This window comes from Bemisia tabaci, chromosome 10 (genome assembly GCF_918797505.1).
Source record: "Bemisia tabaci chromosome 10, PGI_BMITA_v3".
NCBI classification, from domain to species: Eukaryota; Metazoa; Arthropoda; class Insecta; order Hemiptera; family Aleyrodidae; genus Bemisia; species Bemisia tabaci.
This window is the reverse complement of record NC_092802.1, coordinates 2,128,580-2,152,682: the sequence shown is the minus strand read 5'-3', so window position 1 is coordinate 2,152,682 and position 24,103 is coordinate 2,128,580. Positions and strand designations below refer to the sequence as shown.

Sequence of the window (24,103 nt, the reverse complement as noted above, 5' to 3'; positions counted from 1 at the left end):
CCAGATTTTCCTGCGCTTTTTTCAGCAAATCCGACACCGGACGACCCCTTTTTTATTCCTCATACTGAATAACATGGGAAATCGAATCCATTCATTTTTTCTCAAACTCTGCCAATCTTTCCGCTAAAATATGTTCACGACTGACTTTTTGAATATTTGTCATTAATTTCTACTGATGTATAATACGTTTCACATTCTCCAATAACCACCAAAGATCTTGATTTTTGAAACCATCTTCCACTCGGGTCGATGTTTGGTCTCGATTTCCCATGTTACTTCTCATGAGGGGGAAAAAATTGGTACTCGAAAGTCTGACTGGCTGAGAAAAAAAAGACGGGAAGATTTGTTGGTCACAGGCTTTACCTATTCAATGCGAAATCTTATTTTCTATTTGCCAGAAAGTTAAAAAAAAACTGTGCACATACTGTACGTACTTACTACTGGGACACTTTTGGGGAAATAGTTATGATAAAAAAATCAGTATTCTGACCCACCGCACGCTTCTGCAGTCTGGCGCACAGTGGATCGAGTCAATCAGAGAAGTTGGACATGAAATTGTTGATTAAATGTACAAATTTCAATGTTTGCTTTGTCACAATTTATTTTTTAAGGGGTGTTTCTAGAAGAAAATTTCACGAGAAAAACAATGGAACCACTTTTAAAATCTCAAAGTTTTGTACGAACGGAGTTACAGCTTTTAAAGTTTCCAAATTTTGTCCGACCTCTCCCGTCGACTCGATCCACAGTGTAGTGGTTTCATCCTGGGACCTTCTGCACGTATTCTAGCAACGTGCTGTCAAATAACACTATTCGAGCGCGTGGGAGCTCGTGTTGCCTACCCTATCAATTGAAGGAAAATCTGATTCGATCGTCATACCTCTCTGCCACTCTCTTTCTTTTTCGTCTACAGCTATTTCATTCTGTTTAAAATACACGCTAAAAATGGAGCAACAAAGACACTAAGAAACACTAAAAAACATGGCCCAAACTGAGTGTAACAAGGTGGTAAAATAGAGCTGGTTCCAAACTTGCGACACACACACACCCTCACCACCTCACACAAAAGGGGGGAAAAATTGCGAGGAGAACAAGGTCAAAAGGTTTAAAAATTTCAATTAGAATAAAAAAGGTTGAGCTCTAATGAGTACCAATACAAGACTGAGAGGGAAGTGTGTTCAGCTCCTTCAGCTTGCATTGGGATATTAAGCTCAGAGATCACGCCACTGTCTCGTCGATCTTCTACTGGTGCTCATTAAGGCTTAAAGTTTTTGACTCTGATTGAAATTTTTGAAATTTTTGGCCTTGTTTTCCCAGCAAACTAGTGTGGACGCAGCACTATTTAACCACCTTGTTTCTAATTAGTATACATCAGTGGCGTGGCGTGACTTGCGATAAATCGATTGTTATGCCATTGAAACCTATGGTAAAGAATCCATTGTTAAGGTGTTCGCTGCGAACACCCTGTTTATCGATCCTTTTCCATAGGTTTAAATGGCATAACAATCGATGTATTGCAATTCACGCCACGCCACTGGAGCAAAACCTTTTCCACGTCCATGGCAGTCCGACGCAGTGAGAACCAAGCCTTGAGCAACTCCGTCTGCGGATCGGAGGACCAGAGGAACTGCGAAGCAAGAACCGCGGCCAAAATCACGGCCCAAAACCGGACCGAACCACCACCCACGCTCTTCTCTCGACCTAGTCCCAGCAACAATTTCACCGCCCTTGACTTCCCGAGGTCACCGGTCGAAACCCCCATCTTCGCCGCCCGTTCCATTATCTCCTCCAGCCGAACCATCGCCGATTCCGGACCCATTTCAGATCGCGATTTCCGCGTCTCCGCCCTCCTTCTATCTTTCTTCTTGCCGCCCGTCCAACGACTGGTATCGTCATCCGACGTCGTCTTACGCACTTCCGGTTCCGCAACTACCGATTTCGCAACTTCCGGTTTCACAACTTCCGGTTTCGCAACTTCCGGTTTCGCAACTTCCGGTTTTCCGGGAGGCTCTGCGACTTCCGCTTCCGATGAACTTTTTCGCTTCCGCATTTCGTGGCGAGAGGCGTGACAGCGAACAAGAAACTGAATGGTGCGAGCACTGATTCGGTCCTTAAGCGGAGGGGCGCAGGTGGGAGATAGCGGCCTATTCGAGTGGAAGGAATTACGAGGTGGCGACGCGGTATACGAGAGGGAGGGTGCCGAGTCGGGTCCCCGCAGGCGTCGATGTGAAGTTGGAAACGCGCTCTCTGAAAGAAGGGATTTTTTTTAAATTTGAGTGGTGTTTTCATGAGAAACGTGAAAGTCCGTGTTTGTGGTTACGTTCGGTCTCTTTCAATTATATTTTATTCTTGAAGGGCAGACTAGCCAAAAAAACTTGAATGATCGACCAAATTTTTTGTTAAATCGACTGAGACCGTAGACGAAATCTGAGACTTTTGGAGATGACGCAGAGTTGTTTAAATACTCGAACTCGTTCACGGCGCCTTGATACAACTATTCGTACTCTATGGATGTCCATGTTGCATACACACTCAATTGAAGGCGTTTTAACTTTTCTTGACTTCGCAGTGGCGCGGCGCGCGGCGCGATCAACTCGTTGTTGCAAATCCGGGATCATCTCAGATGAGGGAAGTTTCCTACTGAACTAATGTACTTTTGCTTCTCTTGATGTTACGCAGAGGTTGCGACTTGCGAGAGGCTGGCACATTAGCCTGTCACCAATGCCATGAAGGTTCGTTCCTGGTTTTCATCGAGGTTGCAAATTTTCAACTCAACTATTTAATCAATGTAATCCAAAGATTTGGTCGATGTAACCCAAAGAATAAGTAATAAAAAAACTAACTGCATTTTTAGGTTATACTTTGTGTTCTGAGTCCCATATTAACACCAAATTTTTATTATAGTTTCTTACTGAGAGGTTATTTTCCTGCCCTCCTGGTTTCAAGAAACTGCAGTTCCTCTAAGTGCAAATTTTTATCAGACAGTATACTATTTTTTGACCGAATGACGCATGGGCTTATGAAGAGGGGGCAAATTTAATAAAAATTATGAAAAAAGTGTAAAAAATAGTCAACACATCGAACACTGTGTTTGCGGAACACAAAATTTCATTGATTGACTCAAAACTATATGCGCCATCCGGTCACAATTCATGTCAATCTGACACAAATTTTGGGCCAACCTGACACAAAGCTCTGTGTCGGCCATCTCAGTTTTGTTTCAGATAAGCACAAATTATTGGAACTGCAGAACACAATTTGAATAAAAGGAATGAAATTAACAATTGATTCAATCCCACTGCATTGAGTTAACGCCTACTAAGTTGAATCAAGTCCACTCGTGAATCAACATTTCTTTATCGATGTTTTTTCTCCCCCTCCAATAAATTATACGCAGTTTTGTAAGAATTCTTCACCTTATCTAGATCTTGGATTTGCCTCTGCAAGCTTGATCATGATTATGAAATTGTCATTTCATTTTTATTTGCAGACAATATTTTAAATGGAAATTAAAATAAATACCTCTTCAAATATTCAGAGTTATGAGAGAACGATCTCTCAGACGACCCAAGTTAAAAGGAATCAAGATCAGATTGAATCTAGTCAAGGTGAGTAGATGTTTTTGATAGAGGGGACCGGTTTTGACGTTCGCAAGAAATTGCCCTTCGCATTCGTCGAAATGTAAGGCAAGTTCGCTAGTAAGAAACAACATTACATGATCCCTCATCAAAGTTTGTCAATTAATTTTCAGACAAACGCGACACCACGTGGATCTATCTGGAAATTTCGACCGATTTTCCTGGATGTTTCAAAGATTTTCCTCAACCTACTGCACGGAATTATTTTCGGGGAGGATTATATTGAAACGTTGGGGGTTTTCAGTTTATTAGGGGCCAATACTCAATTACTACATACTATCAACTACACGGCTTTAATTTCAGTCCAAGTGCTAAAGTTTGTCCGTGCTTCGGGGCTGCGTGTGGGTTTAAACTTTGGCCATAGTGTAGTGAGGCTCAGCCCACCGGCGGCATTTTTCCGCCACTCTTAAACGATATATCGATATTTCCCCATTTGAAGCTGTGGTAAATAATCGATTATCAATGTCGCGAACACCCTGTTTATCGATACTTTTCCATAGGTTTAAGGAGTTGCCGAGTTGTTAAAAATACTCGAATTCGTTCACGGCGCCTTGATACAACTATTCGTACACTATGGATGTCCATGCTGCATACGCTCTTAATTGAAGGCGTTTTTACTTTTCTTGACTTCGCAGTAGCGCGGCGCGATCAACTCGTTGCAAATCCCCAACATACTCTTTAACTTGCTTCATCGTTTTTTAGGAGATGGAATGTAACCACATCCAAGGCTGCAATATTGAGTGATGGTATCATTTTAATGTTTTAAAAGAATATGACCACTCATTTTCTGTCCAAAGTTTTCCTAATGGAAACTTGTACACATTTTTTTCTCAATAATAAACATTTCATCGAAGGAAATTTGTCAACTCTCGAATGTTCATACGACGTTCTTTCTTAGCACGACAGAGTAAATGAGCAATCAATGAAAAGTAAGATCCACGTGCGTCTTTTTTCTTGCTTTCTGTTCAAAAGAAAATCAGAGACAGATTTTAATTGCCGAATCTGATTGAGATGAATGTCCATTGAGAGAGGTCTAATATCGACCGCTGAAAGTGGTCAAACATTTAACTCGCAGATTGAACAGAAAATGTGGCGACAGGAGGTGGAGTGTTCTCCGTAAATGTCTCCACGAACTCAATTATGGCTCAAATTGCTCCGCATCTGTCCTCTAAATCGAGTCTCTTTCATTGAAATGGATTCGAGATTGATTTTGAAGGTACCAAGAGGAAATTGCATGAAAATGAGCGTGGGTCCATCGTAGACATGTAGACAAAGTAAGGACAGTCGCTGCGTATAGTGTTACTCTTTATGAGAGAGAGAAAAATGTAATTTACCTAGTGTTCATCTGGACCGCGTTAAACAGAAAGGAACCAAGCCACATCAGCTATTACTAAATTTAATCGGGCAATTTAATTTTTCACATGAAAACGGTTGTACGGATTTTTGTGCAAATTTTAGTGAATTTCCTCCATAACGCAAAGCAAATTCCTCAAAATTTTCAAAGGAATATGCATGGACGCTCTCTCGTAAACAATGTAATTTCCCTGTTAAATTTGGGAATAGCTGATGTGGCTTGATTCCTTTCTGTTTAATGCGGTCCATCTATCTATGTGTTTAGAAAAAGAAGCAATTTCTTCCACCAGTGAGAACTGGAGACCTATACGGCTGATTTTCACGAAATTTTTTTTCGAGTGTAGCGATTTGCCTGAGGATTTATCATTCGTTTTCTTCCGGCCGAAGAAGCACAAGCGCTATGCAACGTTTAAAACTTATTTTTAATTTTTTACAAAGAAACTGTTTAACGAAGCTGTCCAAAAATTTCTCTGAAGTTTTTTTGTGCTGACGATACAATTCAGTAAAATTTTGAAACACATTCAACGAACAATTTCTCTGTAAAAAAATAAAATCGCGGCGGAGATTTGACGGCGGAATTTACTCCGGAGTAGGTGAGCAATTCTACAAAAACTGTCCAATTCCAGTCATGATCGTTTTATTTGTAATATTTTTAAAATCTCCCAGTTACCCAGTCTCCCTCTCCCACTTCTTTCTGCAGAGTCTATAACTAATTCCTTAAAAAAAAACGTATGTACATAGAGAAACTACTAGTACATACCTTGTTTCTAGACTGAGCCAGAAATTGTAGTCAGGGCCGGATTTACCTACTTGCCGCCCATGGGCCAGTAGTATTTTGCCGCCCCCTTCTCATTTGTTTTGAAACATCAATGAAAACCATCAAATGAACGTGCCAGCAGGGGAAATGTGCAAAAGACGCATTTACTGGTGTTGAACACATTTTTTGGGAAAGCCCTGTCAACACTACTAGCAAAAGTTCACGGAACTTTGCGCAAAAGTTAAGTTTTGTAAACCTATCTCTGTGTAGCTAGACAAGGACTTCCATTCATAAGAAATGAACGAAAAAATTATGAAAGAACAAACATAAATGTGGATTAATGATTTTCACTTCCGCCGCCGCGCCTCGAAGACCGCACTGTGTTTTACGCAATGCGTGAAGTATTCACGCAGTCTTGTAGGCGCTATCCGTTTCACGCTGTCCGCAATGACCGCACTGTGTTTGATGCAATGCGTGAAGTATTCATGCAGTCTTGTAGGCGCTAATATGTGTTACATGCCGATCGCCGCGCCGAGGGCTTCTCCTTTTCATCTCAAGTCCTCGTCATCATTTCTCTCTACGTAAGTCGCGCCAGGCCATATTGCGTGTTTGGTTTCTCTCTTAACTCGACTAATTAAAGGTTCTGTCTCTTGTATCACTGAAAGACGACAGAAGTAGAAATTACTATACCCTCAGAAAATTAGAGATTTTGTCGCCTTTTCTCGCTTGAATTTTTTTTTTTTTCTAAATCCGAATTTTTTCTATACCTACATTTAAAAAAATTGCAAAATTTGCCGCCCCCTGCCGCCATGGGCCGCGGTCCATGTGGCCACCCCCTTAATCCGGCCCTGATTGTAGTTCCAAATTTTAAAATGTAGTGCAATGCCACTTGTGCTGATACTTTGGATGGAAGGTGACGATGTAGGTACTCTGGCATGATGGCATCAAGACTCCAAATATAAAATGTATGTTCTGTGCATGTACGTGCATCTCTGGGTGCTTAACTGACGAGGTGACAAAAACCCCGAAGGTGCGTATGGGTACTTCGTAAAAACGAAACAGGCATGTGTTGAAATTTAAACTTCACATTTGAATACCGCAACGTGTTGCCTTATCAAATAAAGTACCACTATGCCTTAGGCCTCATGATTGGTTTCTGACCATAATGAATTTTTTTTCTGAATTTTAGCATGAGAAGTAATAAATATTCATTACTATGCTTGGTTAACGACGTAAAAACTGTCCAAGTATTAAACATGGCCGCTTTACTGTAGGAAAACTATCGTCGCTCTGATCGAGGTAAACATGTCTCTTCAAAACGTTCCACATGGAACACGTTACGAAGCAATAATCACACAGAAAATTAGTCATTGCCGACGACGGAGCAGGAAATCGATGACCGAAGTACCATTAGCGGATCCAGCAATTTGGCAACACCGGATTTCCTCCATTTAAACCTATGGAAATGTATCGATTCTTGGAGGGGCCAAGTGCTCCCATCAAGAATCGATTATTTAGCATAGGTTTAAATGGAGGAATTCAGTCATTGCCAAATTGCTGTATTCGCCTATGCGAAGTACGAAACCGCGTATCTCCGTTTGCGTCTTAGCAAAATTTCTGTCATGCTTCATGGTTCCGTAAACAACTAGTTAACGTACTTAATTCATCGAAAACTTCCATAATTTTTCATCTCCATTAGGGTGGTTTCACGATAACTGGAATAATTTTGTCCCCGTAACAGACAACACATTTTTCGGTCATATTTTTGGTAGTAATGATAATCACTCGAATTTTTTGCAATGCGTGGTTCAAAGCGCAATGCGTGAAGTATCCCTACAGTCTCGTAGGCGCTAATATGCCGCGGTAAATGCGCAATGCATGAAGTATTCCCCAAGTCTTGTAGACGTTAATATGCATTTCGCGCAGACCGCTCTGTGCGATTAGTTTAATTCATGGAGTATTTCTGTGGGTGAATTTGGGTCACTTTAGAGCCAAATTCCAATAAAATGCAAACCTTTTTTTCTTTTCTTCTGCTGTGAACCTTATTGAAATTGTGACCTTATACTGGTGGTTTCACGATAACTGGAATAGTTTTGTTGCCGTAACAGACAACACATTTTTCGGTCATATTTTTAGTAGTAATGATAATCACTCGAATTTTTTTGCATTAATCTACAGAGGGTTACGTGTTATAACGCTTTTCAAAGATGTATCATTCTACTTTTCAATTTTAATATAAATGGCCGAAAATATGCTGTCTGTTACGCTGACTTTTTACCGCGCAACAGACAGCACATTTTCGGAATTTACATAATAATAATTGAGAAGTAGACAATAAATCATTAGAAAGCGTTATAATACGTAATCCTTTGAAGGTTAATGCGAAAAAATTTGAGTGATTATCATTTCTACTAAAAATATGACCCAGAAATGTGTTGTCTGTTACGGCGGAGAAACTATTCCTGTTGTCGTGAAACCACCCATTAGCAGAATATTCTGTAAAAAATTTAAGATATGAAGGCTTGTTTCTCCTCGAAAAAATAAAATAGGAGCAGATACTTTGTAATACTGCAGTGGAGAAACGCGGTTTCGCACTTTAGCGATCGATATGGTACCAGTGGCGTGGCGTGCTTGCGATGTATCGATTGATCTGCCATTTAAATCTATGGAAAAGGATCGATAAACAGGGTGTTCGCAGCGAACACCTTAATAATCGATTCTTTACCATAGCATCAAATGGAGATTTATCGATAATCGATCGTTCACGCCACGCCACTGTGTGGTACCTCAACTAGTGCAAGTAGTTATTACTCTGAGTACCGAACATTGCAAAAGGATGGTCTGGATAATCTATTATAAATGTAAGTGCTCCATGTAACAGTGATAATCTTCTAACGCAACCCTCAAATCAAAACTCAAGTAGGTACCATAGAAGGGACTATTTTCATACTAAGTAGTATTTACTTGAATCACATGCCTTTTTAATTTAAAACAAGTACCCCGTTTTATAAGTAATAAGTAGATCGCCATTGTGGGATAGATATACATGACACATGGAAAAAATGGTTTGCAACGGAGACACAAGACAAGAAGGCCAATAGAGAATTTGCGAGTGTCTGAAATTTGATGAATTTCGTGTTTAAGTGGAAACTACTGTGAACTGAACACGAGGATACCCTTGGTTCGTGAATTGAATAATTATTGGAGAAGATATGACAAAATGATCTAATCTGCTAAAATGCGTGTGTTTAAATGGGAAATGCCGCCAGACGACGTCACAAAGCGGTGCATTTTCTCACTTTTAAATCTATTTTTGTACCATTTCCCGTATTAGAAAAAAATTACAAAAAATACTGTAAAATCGGCTCTTTAAACACTTTCAGATGGAGCAATAAAAAATTTGCATGCAATTTCTCCATTGTTGTTATCTGATGTTTTTTGCGTCCCTCATTTGTCTGTTCAGGATCAAAACCTACCACAGTTTGCCTTAACCGGCAAGTGCGGAATGGGACAAATTTAGGTAAAGCCAATGGACCGGTAGACAAAGGTACGACTTTATAACCCTCCATGGTGTGAGTTAATTTGAGATCTTGCATTCTAGAGCACACAAACCTATGATGCAGCTTTTGTGGGAACACTTGGTCTCATTTTTTTTTTTAAATTTCAAAATTTTGGTAATTACGTTTTCCAAAAAAAAAAAACTGATAAAAATTTGCAACATCCTGCCAAAGCGGAATCGGAGCTCCGTTGAGTAATTACAATTTTGGAAAATAAGGACTACGAGTAAAACAAGATAAATTACTCTCAGAAATAATAACTATAAATAAAATTAATAATTTTTTATTAGAAAAGGTATACAAATACAGAAATTTAAATAGGATTTTAACCTTAATCCTTTAGCTATTTAACCACGTTAATTAATTTTACATTTTACATTCTAGGGCACACAAACCTTTCATGCAGCTTTTGTAAAGACATATCGTCACCTTCCAGGCAAAGTATCACAAGCGCCATGCGACGTTTAAAAATTTCCGCCGCCATTTTATTTTTTTACTGAGAAATTGTTGGTTGAATCTGTTTGGAAATTTCACTAGATTTTATCGGCAGCACAAAGAAAATGCAGAGAAATTTTCGGACAGCTGCGTTGAACAATTTCTCTGTAAAAAAATAAAATGGCGGCGGAAATTTTTAAACGTCGCATGGCGCTTGTGATACTTTGCCTGGAAGGTGACGATATAGTGCCAATTATTTTTCAGAATGTCAAAATTTTGGTAATCACTTTTTCAAAAAAAGAAAACACGAATATAAATTTGCAATATCATGTCAGGGTTCAGCATTATTTGAAAAAGATCGAAAAACTCATTCATACAAATAAAAAACTAACCTAGGTATATTAGGCTCAAGTTTGATTCCGTAACTTTTTCCAATACATAATGTATTTCTCTAATCATAAAATTCTTTTTTCCTCCTCCAAAAAAAAATCGCCGAAAATTCTAAAGGAGTACGCTGTTCATGTCTTTTTCGAAACAACGTCAACCAAGTCAATTTTTGACCCGAAAAGATTTGCAAGGTCCTATTTTGAAGGCAACGGGGAGCCTACGATGTGACATCCTGGGATTGGGTTCATTTTGCTTGTACATGTAGAAGAGACAAATCTAAGGTTGGCGTATTTATTTTAGTCGCCACCTCCCAACCGTTCTCGAGATATCGATTTTTTTAGTTACGATTTTTGCGCGGTGTGCCGGCGCACAGTGCGGCACCCTTATGGACGATGCGGACAAAAATCGGCAAAAGACACTTGACTTTAAATAATGAAGATAATAGCGCCGACATAGGAAAACCCTTTGGCACTATCAAAGTAAAACACTCGAGGAATAAGAAAATGTTATACCTCAGGTTTTTTTGCGTATTTTTCAAGAAAAGTTCATTCGAAGTTGGCAACCTCGAATTAGCCCTGTGTTAACAATGTAAAAGCAACGTGAAACACCCAAACTTTAACTTCAAATATCTCTGATAGTCGCAAAAAGTCGCAAGATCTTTTTCGTAGAATTGAAGTTGGATATCTGAGGATTAAGAAAATGTCAACCACCCAGAGCATTTTGCGTTTCCAGCGAGAAATCTCCATTTGAAGTTGACGTCTTTTTCCCGTGTATAGTGATTCCCGACTTATTTCCTGTCCACTTCCTACCCACATTTGAGGTAGTTTTGAGCGGAAAATTTGAAAATGAACCATCATAGTGAGTCAGAAATATCTTTAAGATGACAAATTCCGAAAAAAATTTTCAGATGTCGAGTTGTGAATTTTTGATTTTTGTCCACAGAGGGCCGCACTGTGCGGCGAGTCAACTGAGCGCCGGCAAGCTGGACAAAGCGCTTTCCCTAAGAGCGCCGGTCAAGATGTACCTATATCTACCGAATCTGCCGAGTCTACTCCTACATCTGCTCTATGTAACCGAGTGGTAGAGCGCTCGCCTGCCGATTCGGCGGTCCCCAATTCGGTTCTCACGACGACGTCTTGCGTTTTATACGAGTCGCAGGGCTTTTTTACAAGTTTTATTTATTTTTATCACGTATATACGTATTGATTATATCGTTGACTATATCTCGTTGATTCATGCTCCTTCACGATTTCAATGCATGTTTTTTTATGAGTGCTCATTTCTTTCCTTAAATTCCTGTGTTGTTTTTTTTTCATTCATTTTGAATTTGCTTGCGCACTGACCACAAGAGAATGGGCGATGCTAACTGTGCACTTGCAACAAATACAGAATCAATTTTCTTTTTAATTTGAATTTGATTGAGCACTGAATACAAGAGAAAGGGCGATACTCACTGTGCACTTGCAACATATCGACGGTGAAAGTCGGCAATCACATAACTCGTTTGCGGTGTCTGAAAATCTCCGCCTCTACGTCATTTTTTTAAAGGAGAACAAATTGATATTATTTCTTGAAGTTTTTGCAGAATTTTCTTTGCACTGAAAAGAAAAATCATGACAGTTTTAAAGAATTGCCGTTGAGTAGTTTTCTATTTAAAAAATAAAGTATGACAGGAAGTCTGCGACGTCGCAAACCGAGTTATGTGATTGCCGACTTTCACCGTCGATATGCCTCTTCAAATCGCGTTTAAATTTGAATTTGCTCGAGCACTGAGCACATGAGAAAGGACGATGTTCACTGTGCACTTGCAACACATGCCTCTTCAAATTGCTTTCCCATTTGAATTTGCTAGAGCACTGAGTACATAAAAAAGGACGGTGCCCACGGGGATAGGTCAAAATGTCCAAAAAAAATGTCCAAAATTCAAAATGTCCAAACCCTGAATGCCCAACAATCTGAAAAGGCCAAATGTCAGTATTGTCCAGCAGACAAATAAGTCCGAAAGTAGGCAAATGCCCAAATCGATGGTGAAAGTGCAAAAGTGCGTACCTCGATTTCTGACAGTTTTGAGTTAGCTGCATAAACGTGTAGTTGAAGATGTCGTCTATCAGGCAGCAAGAGATTATAATCGAAAAAAATTGGGAAGTCACCTAAAACCGTAGAACTTTTTTCGCGTATCTCGGGCTTAAGTGCAGGAATGCGTATCTCGCTCAGGCCTGTTCATTTTTCAGCGCGCCTTACGCACAACCAATCACAACGCGCGCTCCTCAGCAGCGTTTTTCGTCAACACCGCACATCAGCTGATCAGCTGTTCTGTGTTTGTTTTCAATGGTTTTCATTTATCTATCTAAAAGAAAAGTTGGTGTGGATAAATGTGGATAAACAGGCAGTCCAGAATGCATGATATCAGTGAATGCTGGTGATAGGCCGATAGACGAGGGAAGGGGGGATTAGGCACTGTTACTTGTCATTAATGTTGCATACGCTTATGCTTGAAGGCGGATTATCACTCGAGGGCCCTCCAGTATCATTTCTTCATAGGTATCTACCACCTACTAGCAGCGCGCGGCGTTCATGTCCATTTTTACTCTTTGGGCCAATGCAATCATGAACTGATTGAACTGACGGTACATCACAACGGTCAGTTTTATTAGAGTCAATCCGGTCAAACAATGCTTCATTTAGTGTATTGGATCGACTAAAGCTTCTAAATAGTTTTAATGTTGAATAAATTCTATTTTTGATCTTGATGATCAAGAGTAGCTTCAAAACGCTAATTGCAGAAATGCGTATCTCGTAATCTAATGTCAGTTTCCAATCATACAATGCTTGATCCGGCCATATGAGGTCAAACTAAAAATTCTGATGAAGAATTGTAAGCATGAAACCCTTTTTTCAGTTTTTAAATGATCAAAATCCGCCAACAATAGGTTTAAAACACTAATTGCAGAAATGCGTATCTCGTGATAAAGTGTCAATTCTTAGGGCCGAAAACGCGAATCTCGGCATTTCGGCCGTATTTTCTAACAGCGCGAGAAATTATTCAAAATATTGATAAAGTCTGAAAAAGCATCTTATTCTTGCTATCCTCAAGAATGATTACCCTTCCACTGACAATAAAAAAGAATGTAGACAGTTTTTTTTACTCTCCTGAAAAATCGTGTTTTCCGAGATACGCACTTTTGCACTTTCACCATCGAAATGTGAGATTAGGCATTGGCTGAGTTGTCATTGGATTTTTTGGTGCAGGTTTGCAAGCTGTTTGTAAATGCAGCCATAGAAACAAATACGTCGGATAATGGAGAGATGCAGGTTAGGAAAAAATGATGATGAAATTTTTCATGAGAGCAGGCAAATTCTTAATTTTAAAAATGCATTAGTGATTTATTTTCCAAATTTTCAGTGATATTGACGTACATAACAAACATGTCTAATATTACCCCGTCTGTCATGGAAACCCCCAAAAAAATGTATTCCTGTCCATAAAGACTTCCTATATCAACGCCCCACTGCTTATAAGGACACAACCGTATGTTAGCGTTGCGTAGAGCGTATGTGCACTTGCAACATATGCTTTTTCAAATAGCTCTTCAATTTGAATTTGCTTGAACAATGAGCACACAAGAAAGGACGATGCTCACTGTGCACTTGCAACACATGCTTCTTCAAATCGCGTTTAAATTTGAATTTGCTTGAGCACTGAGCACACGAGAAAGGACGATGTTCACTGTGCACTTGCAACACATGCTTCTTCAAATCGCGTTTAAATTTGAATTTGCTTGAGCACTGAGCACACGAGAAAGGACGATGCTCACTGTGCACTTGCAAAAAATGATTCTTCAAACAACTTTTCCCTTTGAATTTGCTTGAGCACTGAGCACATGAGAAAGGACGATGCTCACTGTGCACTTGCAACACATGCTTCTTCAAATCGCGTTTAAATTTGAATTTGCTTGAGCACTGAGCACACGAGAAAGGACGATGCTCACTGTGCACTTGCAAAAAATGATTCTTCAAATAACTTTTCTCTTTGAATTTGCTTGAGCACTGAGCACATGAGTAAGGACGATGCTCGTTGTGCACTTGCAACACATGCTTCTTCAAATTACTTTTCAATTTGAATTTGCTTGAGCAATGAGTACACGAAAAACGATACTCACCGTGCACGTGCAACACATGCTTCTTCAAAATACTTCTCAATTTGAATTTGCTTGAGCACTGAGCACATGAGTAAGGACGATGCTTGCTGTGCACTTGCAACACATGCTTCTTCAAATTACTTTTCAATTTGAATTTGTTTGAGCACTGAGCGCACGAGAAAGGACGGTGCTCACTGTGCACTTGCAACACATGCTTCTTCAAATTACTTTTCAATTTGAATTTGCTTGAGCACTGAGCACACGAGAAAGGACGATGCTCACTGTGCACTTGCAAAAAATGATTCTTCAAATAACTTTTCTCTTTGAATTTGCTTGAGCACTGAGCACATGAGAAAGGACGATGCTCACTGTGCACTTGCAAAAAATGAATCTTCAAACTACTTTTCAATTTGAATTTGCTTGAGCACTGAGCGCACGAGAAAGGACGATGCTCACTGTGCACTTGCAACACATGCTTCTTCAAACTAAATTTCAATTTGAATTTGCTTGAGCACTGAGCGCACGAGAAAGGACGATGCTCGCTGTGCACTTGCAACACATGCTTCTTCAAACTACCTTTCAATTTGAATTTGCTTGAGCAATGAGCACACGAGAAAGGACAATGCTCACTGTGCACTTGCAAAAAATGAATCTTCAAACTACTTTTCAATTTGAATTTGCTTGAGCACTGAGCGCACGAGAAAGGACGGTGCTCACTGTGCACTTGCAACACATGCTTCTTCAAACTACCTTTCAGTTTGAATTTGCTTGAGCACTGAGCACACGAGAAAGGACGATGCTCACTGTGCACTTGCAACATATGCTTCTTCAACTCGCCTTTAAATTTGAATTTGCTTGAGCAATCAGCACACGAGAAAGGACGATGCTCGCTGTGCACTTGCAACACATGCTTCTTAAAATTACTTTTCAATTTGAATTTGCTTGAGCAATGAGTACACGAAAAACGATACTCACCGTGCACGTGCAACACATGCTTCTTCAAATTACTTCTCAATTTGAATTTGCTTGAGCAATGAGCACACGAGAAAGCACGGTGCTCTCTGTGTACTTGCAAAAAATGCTTTTTCAAATGAAAGTGATAAAGCAGTCTTTCATTCTTGGTCGGAGCATAATTCCTTATGACCCTCCCATTGGACGATTTTCGGCGTTCCGTTAGCGACAATTTTGGATCGTTCATCGACATATCGCTTGCTCCGTGATTTTCTATGTTTTGATCGTGAATAGAAAGATGATCCAAATCTGAAGTCTCCTGTAACAGAACAACTAGGGACTATTACAAACATGTCACGCGGTTGCTACAGGAAATAACAGGAGGAAAACATTAGTATTATCTCTCTCAATCTTGAGTAGTCTTTTATTTAGAGATGGTCATTACCTTCTCCCCCTCGATCCCCCCCTCCCCCCGCAACGGTGTCAACCATCTGTTACTGCTGGATTCCATTCGGCTATGCTCGACCACTTACGGCTATTTCCGAGTGTTTATCGCAAATTCCGGCTGTTTTACGCTATTTCCGGCTGTTGCACGCTATTGACGGTTGCCCTTGGCTGTGTTTGGCTCATGATGTCGTTGAACACCCGCAATGACATCATGGCTAAATCAGTTGATGACGTCATCGGGACACCCATTGGAGACGTTATAGAGGCATCCAACATCATCTGGAGACCTGTTGATGAGTTCATTGGGATGCCATTCGTTGATGCGTCATGAGGACTTAACGTAATTTGGGAGTGAACTGTTTAACGCGTTTAAACTCTTAGTTATTTACCCTAGATTGTGAAGAATATATTGACATAATTTTTTGTTTCAGTGTTGCTTAGTTCTCTATAAAAAAATCAAACAACATGAAACCAAGCACTGTCTCATGTAGTTCATGTAATTAACAAACAATCTCTTTTACGTGAGTTATTTTCTCGTTAGGTTCCATTCTTTCCGACTTTTTAGAAGTCACGTATCTCTGCCCCTGCTATAATTACATGCGAGCACTAACATTCATCAAATACTACTTGGTTGAGGGCATTGTGGCCATTTTGTGCTGAAAAATCAACACTTTTCCCCTTTTAACCCTCAATTTAACTATTGAATGTCCAAACCGGGTCAAATTGGCCATTGGCCTAAGCCTAAAAACACAGGCCCTGCTGGTTGTATGGGGCCGGGCGAGCATAAGAGCTGTACGAGAGTATAAGAGCGATACGAGCTTAAGAGCTGAGTATCCGAATACATCGAAACCAAAGAATCAGACATCAAATTGAAAAAAAGAAAAAAGATCGAATGTCAGGGAATTCAATTTAACAACTACCCCTCGAAATCCCAAGCAGAGTCAGATTAATAAGACTACCCCTTCAGGGGGAGTCATGGGACCGGTACATACGAGCTTTAGATGTAGGTCTATAACTACAATCGAAAAAATGGCTCAGAAATCAAATTGAAAAAAAAGAAGAAAAAAATTGAGTGTCGCAACACAGCCGATGACAGCGGGGCGATTATTGAAACTGATGGACAAAGTGATAGACAAAGAAGACATAGGGAGTACGGAGCGATCTTATTGGTTGACATGCTTGGTCCTTATAGACTAAGGAAGAAAATGATGGACTAACTGTCGGGTCTTTAATGGGTTGCCGTTAGTTAGTCCATTACATACCTCCTATGTCCATTGCCACCACCCGCTTCCACCAATAGGATCCCTCCAAATCCCTTTTGTCGTCTTTGTCTATAGCTTTGTCTATCAGTTTCAATAATCGCCCCGCGGGAGAGACGGAATTGGGCCTCGTTTTTTAAGCTTTTCTCCCGAATCTGAGCGACCGTCATTGCTAGCATAAAGCGGAGCATTGCGAGTTCATGCCTCGCGCCACCGCGCCTCCGATTTCGCAAATGCAACACGCAAAGCCATCATGTACGAATAGTTGTGTCTCTGCACTACCGTCAACACGCGTCCTTTCCTTTTCTTTAGTTCCATGTTGTGTTGGTTATGTTTTTCTTATTGGCAGTGGCGCACAGGATCACTTGAGCAGCACAGACAGCAGCTAGGAGAGACGTAATCGGGCCTCGTTTTTTAAGGTTTTCTCCCAAATCTGAGCGACAACTCATTGGCAGCATAGCATCACGGAGCATCGCGAGTTCACACCTCGCGCCATCAGGCCTTCAATTTTGCTGATGCAACACAGACGATCGATCTAAGTGTAAGGAAGGTTAGAGGCCTGACTAGATAGGGAAGAATTGGACTACATTTTGCAAGTTGGACCTATAAATTCCGGCCCGGTTTAAAAACAACGTATGTGCCATTAGTTTCCCTATGCACATAAGTGTTTTTTCAGATGAGCCAGAATTTATAGGTCCAAATTGCAAAATGCAGTCCAATTGAAACAGAAGTTGAGCCGTTAGCAAAAAGTTGCGTACGTTGGCGCGAGAGTGCGCGGTGAGCGGGATTAGAGTCCCTTAATAGAGAGAGTTAAGACAACGCGGCTCATGGATGTAACAAACGGGAATAAAGATTACACAAATAGAACGTTTTTCGTAATCTTTGATCAACACATTTCCAAATTCTGAACTACGTTCATTCCCTCATTCCGTTTGTTCCTTACCGTGCCCCGAATTCCCCGGTCCGTTGTGATCTTTGCAATCGGTGAAAATGTAATCTTTACTCCCGTTTATGTGACATTGTGGAGGCCTAAAATACAGGAACCAATCAGAAATGGATTCGTATTGTTTTTGCTCTCAGTATAAAGGGACTCTATGCGGGATTCCCCATACTACTGCGCTGATTGGCCCGACGAGAGTTGTGGACGGAGGATGTATGAAAAATTGCCTACGTGGAGGTGGTCCGGCAGCAACATACTCGCCGTCAGTCACTGGAAAACAAACGAAAATAGTAGTTCCGTACGCTACCAGCGACCGCACATCGAGCGCTTCTGTTGGGCGCTTCTGGGTACCAGATGCGCCCTTTCCAGCCGTTCGACTCCCCCGATGTAACATGTACTATACTACATACCGTTTTGCCTTATGGGTAATGACGCCATTCTGGTACACCCGGGAAAATTTGATTTTTTTCTGCATCTGGTATTCGTAAAAGTTTTCGTGAAATGTTTTGCTTTTAAGCATAACAATCTCGCACGGACGTATTACCTGGTTAAACTATTTTGGGGCTTCGTTATGCTTAAATGCCTCATATTCGAGGTTGTAGTTTCAGGTTGATTCGAAAAAATCACGAACAGTCACGTGATCTCTTCATTTTAGTGACGTATTACTGTGCTGTTTTGTGATTGGTTCATTTTCTCGGCGCAGCATCGTCAAGCGTCAGCTGTTTGCGGCTCTGGGTTGAATGAAGGTTTAAGGTTATGTCAGAGAGAATAGAAAGTTAGAGGCCCGACTCGATGCTAGGTAATTGAAACAGATGCGCTCGCAGCGCGCTCGCTGGCAACGTACGCAATTACTATTTTCTATTGTTTTCCAGAGACTAGCGGCGGGTATGTTGCTGCCGGACCACCTTCACGTAGGCAATTTGTTATACATCGTCCGTCCGCAATACTCTCGCTTGGCCGTATGAAAACGTTCCTCGCATGCGCAGTGTTAAAGAAGCGCCCTCCAACGCTTTGGCGTTGGAACTGCTTGTTTTAATTTCTAAGCATTAAATTGGGCCCTCTAACCTCTAACCTTCCATACTCTCTGCGATGAACTTGCATGAGGCACGAGTAGTTATTTCGCTACGCTGTCATCAATGCTCACTGAGGGGCTGAGGTGTCTCCTCTTTGCAAAATTTGAGGAAAGTTGAAGTTAAGTTTGCTCAAAATATGCCACGATGTGTCCAAAACAATAATTATTGTGAAGAAGAAGAAGAAGAAGGGAATAGAAAATGTACACTGTATAGGGGCCTCTAAGGCGACTCTAGGGGCGCAAGTCTGAAAATTGGTATTTTTGCGAGTATTGTGTTGTGTTGGGGAATTTTTTTCACTAATACTTCTAAAAATCCCGAGCCAGGTCAAACTGACATGACCATCTCTTCTGCGGGCCGATTATTGAAATTTAAACCAGCCCGATAAGACATCGAATTGCGATATATTGCATGGTTAAGATAGGGCTATGTCTTGTCGTGTCGGGCTGACATAGTTTCAATAATCGCCCCGCTGGGGGAGGTACATAAATCATAGCGGATGAAGAGTGGAGGGGGGTACACGGACTTTATGCCCACTTTTTTACGTCCACAGACTTTTCGTCCACAATTTTTACGTCCACGGTTCTAAAGCCCAAACTATTGTTAAGTCCATTACTTAAACGTCCACTAAGTTAAGTCCACAAATGTGAAGTCCACTAAAATCAAATTCGAGCGTTATATTTTAGTCTGTGTGTAAAATTATATTGACAATATCGAAATGAGAAAATTAAGAGAGAAGGAGGTGTTGTTATCGTAACTCATATTTTAAATGAAATGTTAATTTTTTCTTTTGATTCATCTTTTCAAATTGTCTTTGGTAAATACTTGGTTTCATTTCTATCCTTGAAATTTCCGATGTAAAATATGCCGCAAATGTACATTCTTTTTTTTAATGAAATTGATTATTTCATTTCAAAAACATTTACATTTTTAAAACGTGGTAAATATTTGTAAAACCTTTTCCATGCAATGACATCGATATGAATCTCAATGAGCCGTAGTTGCGATGAAAGAAACTATACAAAAATTAATAAAAGAGGAAAAAAACTAAGAGGCACGCAATTTTTTATTTTTAACTTATTTGTACATCGACCTTCTTGAGTCAAATACGTCCAATTTTGAGCGTTTAGTTGCGTTTACACCACGCTGCAGCACAGTAAAAGCCCAAAACATAAAAGAATAAATTTGAGTGCTTTGGAAAATCATTCGATTTGACACGGAAGCATTATTATATTTACAAAAAGCACATTATATTTTCCAGTAGAACATATTTCTTTTTCATCAGTTTAAAAGGGAATAACCAATGCAGAGAGTGCAAACGTTTCAAAATCATGAGTTGAAAAACGCTGACTCCGCGAGTTTAAATATTAGAGCCTAACACAGAGCGGAGCGGCGTGTTAGCAGCGCAGAACGCGCACTGCCGCCTACAAACCTAACGGGATACTTCACGCATTGCGCAACGCGTGAAGTATCCCGTTAGGTTTGTAGGCGTCTATGCGCGTGCCACGCTGGTTGCCTGCCGCGCCGCAACGCTTTAAGCAACTATTTCGCGTCAGAGGCGTTGCACAGTATCCTACAAGATTGAAGGCGCACGAAATAACTAGTCAAAGAGGACTTTCAATTTTGACTGCATCTGTTGCTGAAAAATGTTTAATTTGGCATTGGAGCGTTTCCTAGGCTCCCGCTTTGGTTTTCATCTTATCATATCCGTACACTGTACACATGAACATATGTTTTTATCCGCTCTTGGAGTCTGTTCTCTTTCATGACTTGATTCATGAATGAAATGTTTTTAAGAATGAAGGTAGCAGTAGTATGCATTTATTTTTGAGGTGATTCCTGTCATTAAAATGAGAAGAAAAAAATGTGGACATAACATGTCCACAATTTGGACAATTTTGGACATATTCATGGTTGGACATTAAATCATGTGGACTTAATAAAGTCTGGACTTAACGTTTAGTGGACATATATAGCGGTGGACATTTATTTAATGGACGAAAGGTAGGTGGACATAAAGTTCTGGAAGCATAGAGGGTAGGGGGGGGGGGGGGTTTAAAAGCGCCAAAGTGTTAATAAGGAGATAGAATTTTTTTTTTAAAAAAAAGGTTCTATTTCCTACACAAACATAGGAATAAGGTAGACATTACTTTAAAAAGTATCAAAATCAAAGTATTTACGTATGAGTCAATGTTATCCTACTTATGCGTATAAATAAGTCTAAGGCCTTGCTAGGACATTCCATCGCGTTTTCAATTTCCTTACGTATTTTATTTAGTTCAGTTATTATCAGTGATGGCCGGATTGGTTAATTTTCGACTTAATCTTCGACTTATTCGTGTATCTTCTAGCCATTAGCCATTGCTTTTAATGACCAAGACTTGCAACTGAGAGTCCGCCCTCCTCCCTCCCAAAACGCATTCATTCGCGAAGCAAAGAAAAATTTGAGGCGATCGCAGCTCAATTTTTTGAAATCGGAACGGCCGGACAAACACATACACTGGGATCACATTTCGAGTAAATTGAGAAAACTTCAAGCTAAATTTTTACTCACATCCTCTTTCGTGGCTCTCTGAGATAAATCGAGTTGATTTCCATAAAACAATGAAAAAATTGAGCGCACAGCCTATAATTATATTTTTGGCTCCGGTGAACATTTTTTGAAAAATATCTGAGGTTTTTCCCGGATTGTTCTTTTGTCGTTGAGTGAGGGTGTATGAATGATGCGCCAGAAAATTTGATCAATCTTTAGTAAATGGGTGAGATCATGAGCATTAGGAGGACAATGAAAGGAGGCAAAACAAATTGGGAAAATGGGAAGGAAGAGGAGAAAGATAGGAAGAGATTGCACTGATTTGATCAAGATTTACAAACGGAATTATGAAGGGGGAAAAATTCACAGTAAAGAGCTCCAGAGCAACTCTTGGACCCGAAAATTCCAATAATATGCTTCCCTTGCTGTCATAAAAATGAAAAATTCACTGGGTCATCCTATGCTGAGGAGTGAGTGAGTAAGTGAGGCTCACTCACTTTTTTATTGTTTCACACCCGTTCACGAAAATAGGCTACGTTTAATTACTTAAGAACCCCACACACAAGCTTTAATTGCAATGTGGCACCTGATCTTACCTCTATTCTCAACTCAAACGGTGGAACTGAATAGCTCGGACTGGGAGAATTTTCTATCCCTTTCAAATGGCTGCGAACCAACTCTGGATCAAGTTTTTCGAGGACAACAATTGGATTTTTCAAACTGTTTGAGCTCTGTGTGCTGATTCCTTGATGACCATCTGCAACAGAGGTATCGGAAACATTAATTTATAAAATATCGACGGTGAAAGTAGCAAATCACGTATCTCGGTTTGCGACGCTGTAGACTTTCTGCCATACTTTATTTTTTAAATGAAAAACAACTCTAAGTTAATTCTTGAAAACATCCCTGTTTTTTCTTCTCTGTCCAAACAACTCTGTGAAAATTTTAAAAAATTATATGTATTTGTTCTCCTTCAAAAAATAAAATAGGAGCGGAGATTTTTAAACACCGCAAACAAGATAAGTGGTCTAGTGGTTTAACCCTCGATATGGTTCAAGCATTGATATTTTTTAAAAAAGAGATTGTTTCAATTATCTAAACTTGCGGTCCGTATACATGCTAAAAGTGCAATTTTATTACAATGGAGGATTCTCACGCAATTTTTTTATTGCTTCGTGTGAGAGTGCTTGCAGAGCTGATTCCACAGTATTTTCTTTAATTTTTTTCTGATATGGGAAATAGATCACAATAGATTTAAAAATGAAAAAATGTACCACCTAGTGACATCATCTGCCAGCATTTCCTACTTAAACACATGCATTTCACCAGATTAGATAATTTTGTCATATCTCTTCCAATTATTGTTCTATACAGGGTGGGTCAGAAGTTCCAGGACGGTCGGCTAACTTTTGAACGGTTCAAGATAGAAAAATGAAACTTTGGGAATGTTCCTATCTCAAAGGGGACCATCTTTTGGGGGAGTCAAAATTTTGGTCCCCCCTAAGGGAGGGGGCGGGGGGCCCCCAACTTTTTTTTTCAAATGGCAACCCCCATCTTGAGATACCTCATTCGAAAGACCATAAAAAACTAAGAATTTTGGCGCAAACCGCAGATCAATATGTTAATTTTTGATCGAGTTATGATACTGTCAATGGTCAAATTTGACCTATTTTCAAAAAATCACAACTCCGGTTCAAATCATCGTAAAGAAAAAAATAAAACGAGAAAATTTACTAAATTGTGTTTGCTTTTTTGTAAAAATTGCAGAAATCACTTCGAACTAATTTTAAGGGGGGGGCTCGGACCCCCAAATACGTCAATTCAAAGGCCATTCAATTTTCCAGTGAAATAAGCCAATTTCCCCTAGATTTGCCTCCACATTATCTCAGTAAGGTCAAAATCAGTTCAACATTACGTTGGGCAAGTCCCCAAAAACCAGGAAAAGTTAAAAAAACCCAATTTAAGGTAATTAAATTTGACCGTTTGAATTGTGTTTTTTTTTAACTTTTCCTGGTTTTTGGGGACTTGCCCAACGTAATGTTGAACTGATTTTGACCTTACTGAGATAATGTGGAGGCAAATCTAGGGGAAATTGGCTTATTTCACTGGAAAATTGAATGGCCTTTGAATTGACGTATTTGGGGGTCCGAGCCCCCCCTTAAAATTAGTTCGAAGTGATTTCTGCAATTTTTACAAAAAAGCAAACACAATTTAGTAAATTGTCTCGTTTTATTTTTTTCTTTACGATGATTTGAACCGGAGTTGTGATTTTTTGAAAATAGGTCAAATTTGACCTTTGACAGTATCATAACTCGATCAAAAATTAACATATTGATCTGCGGTTTGCGCCAAAATTCTTAGTTTTTTATGGTCTTTCGAATGAGGTATCTCAAGATGGGGGTTGCCATTTGAAAAAAAAAAGTTGGGGGCCCCCCGCCCCCTCCCTTAGGGGGGACCAAAATTTTGACTCCCCCATAAGATAGTCCCCTTTGAGATAGGAACATTCCCAAAGTTTCATTTTTCTATCTCGAGCCGTTCAAAAGTTAGCCGACCGTCCTGGAACTTCTGGCCCACCCTGTATATGAACCAAGGGTATTTCCGCGTTCAGTTCAGTCCACTCAGTAGTTTCCACTTAAACAT

The 24,103-nt window shown here is 40.0% G+C and overlaps 1 protein-coding gene across 4 annotated transcripts in view; it reads right to left on the bottom strand.

Moving 5' to 3' along the window:
• LOC109035127 (uncharacterized) overlaps positions 1-24,103 on the bottom strand; it is a 53,243-nt gene that overhangs the window by 19,709 nt on the left and 9,431 nt on the right. For 2 of the 4 annotated variants that reach the window (XM_019048625.2, XM_019048624.2), the window contains exon 5: positions 22,060-22,220. In XM_019048625.2, the coding sequence (XP_018904170.2) occupies positions 22,060-22,220 (161 nt within the window). Of the gene's footprint in view, positions 1-1,543; positions 2,088-13,480; positions 15,534-22,059; positions 22,221-24,103 lie in introns of those variants that run through there. The other 2 variants (XM_019048623.2, XM_019048627.2) reach the window with 2 other exon arrangements.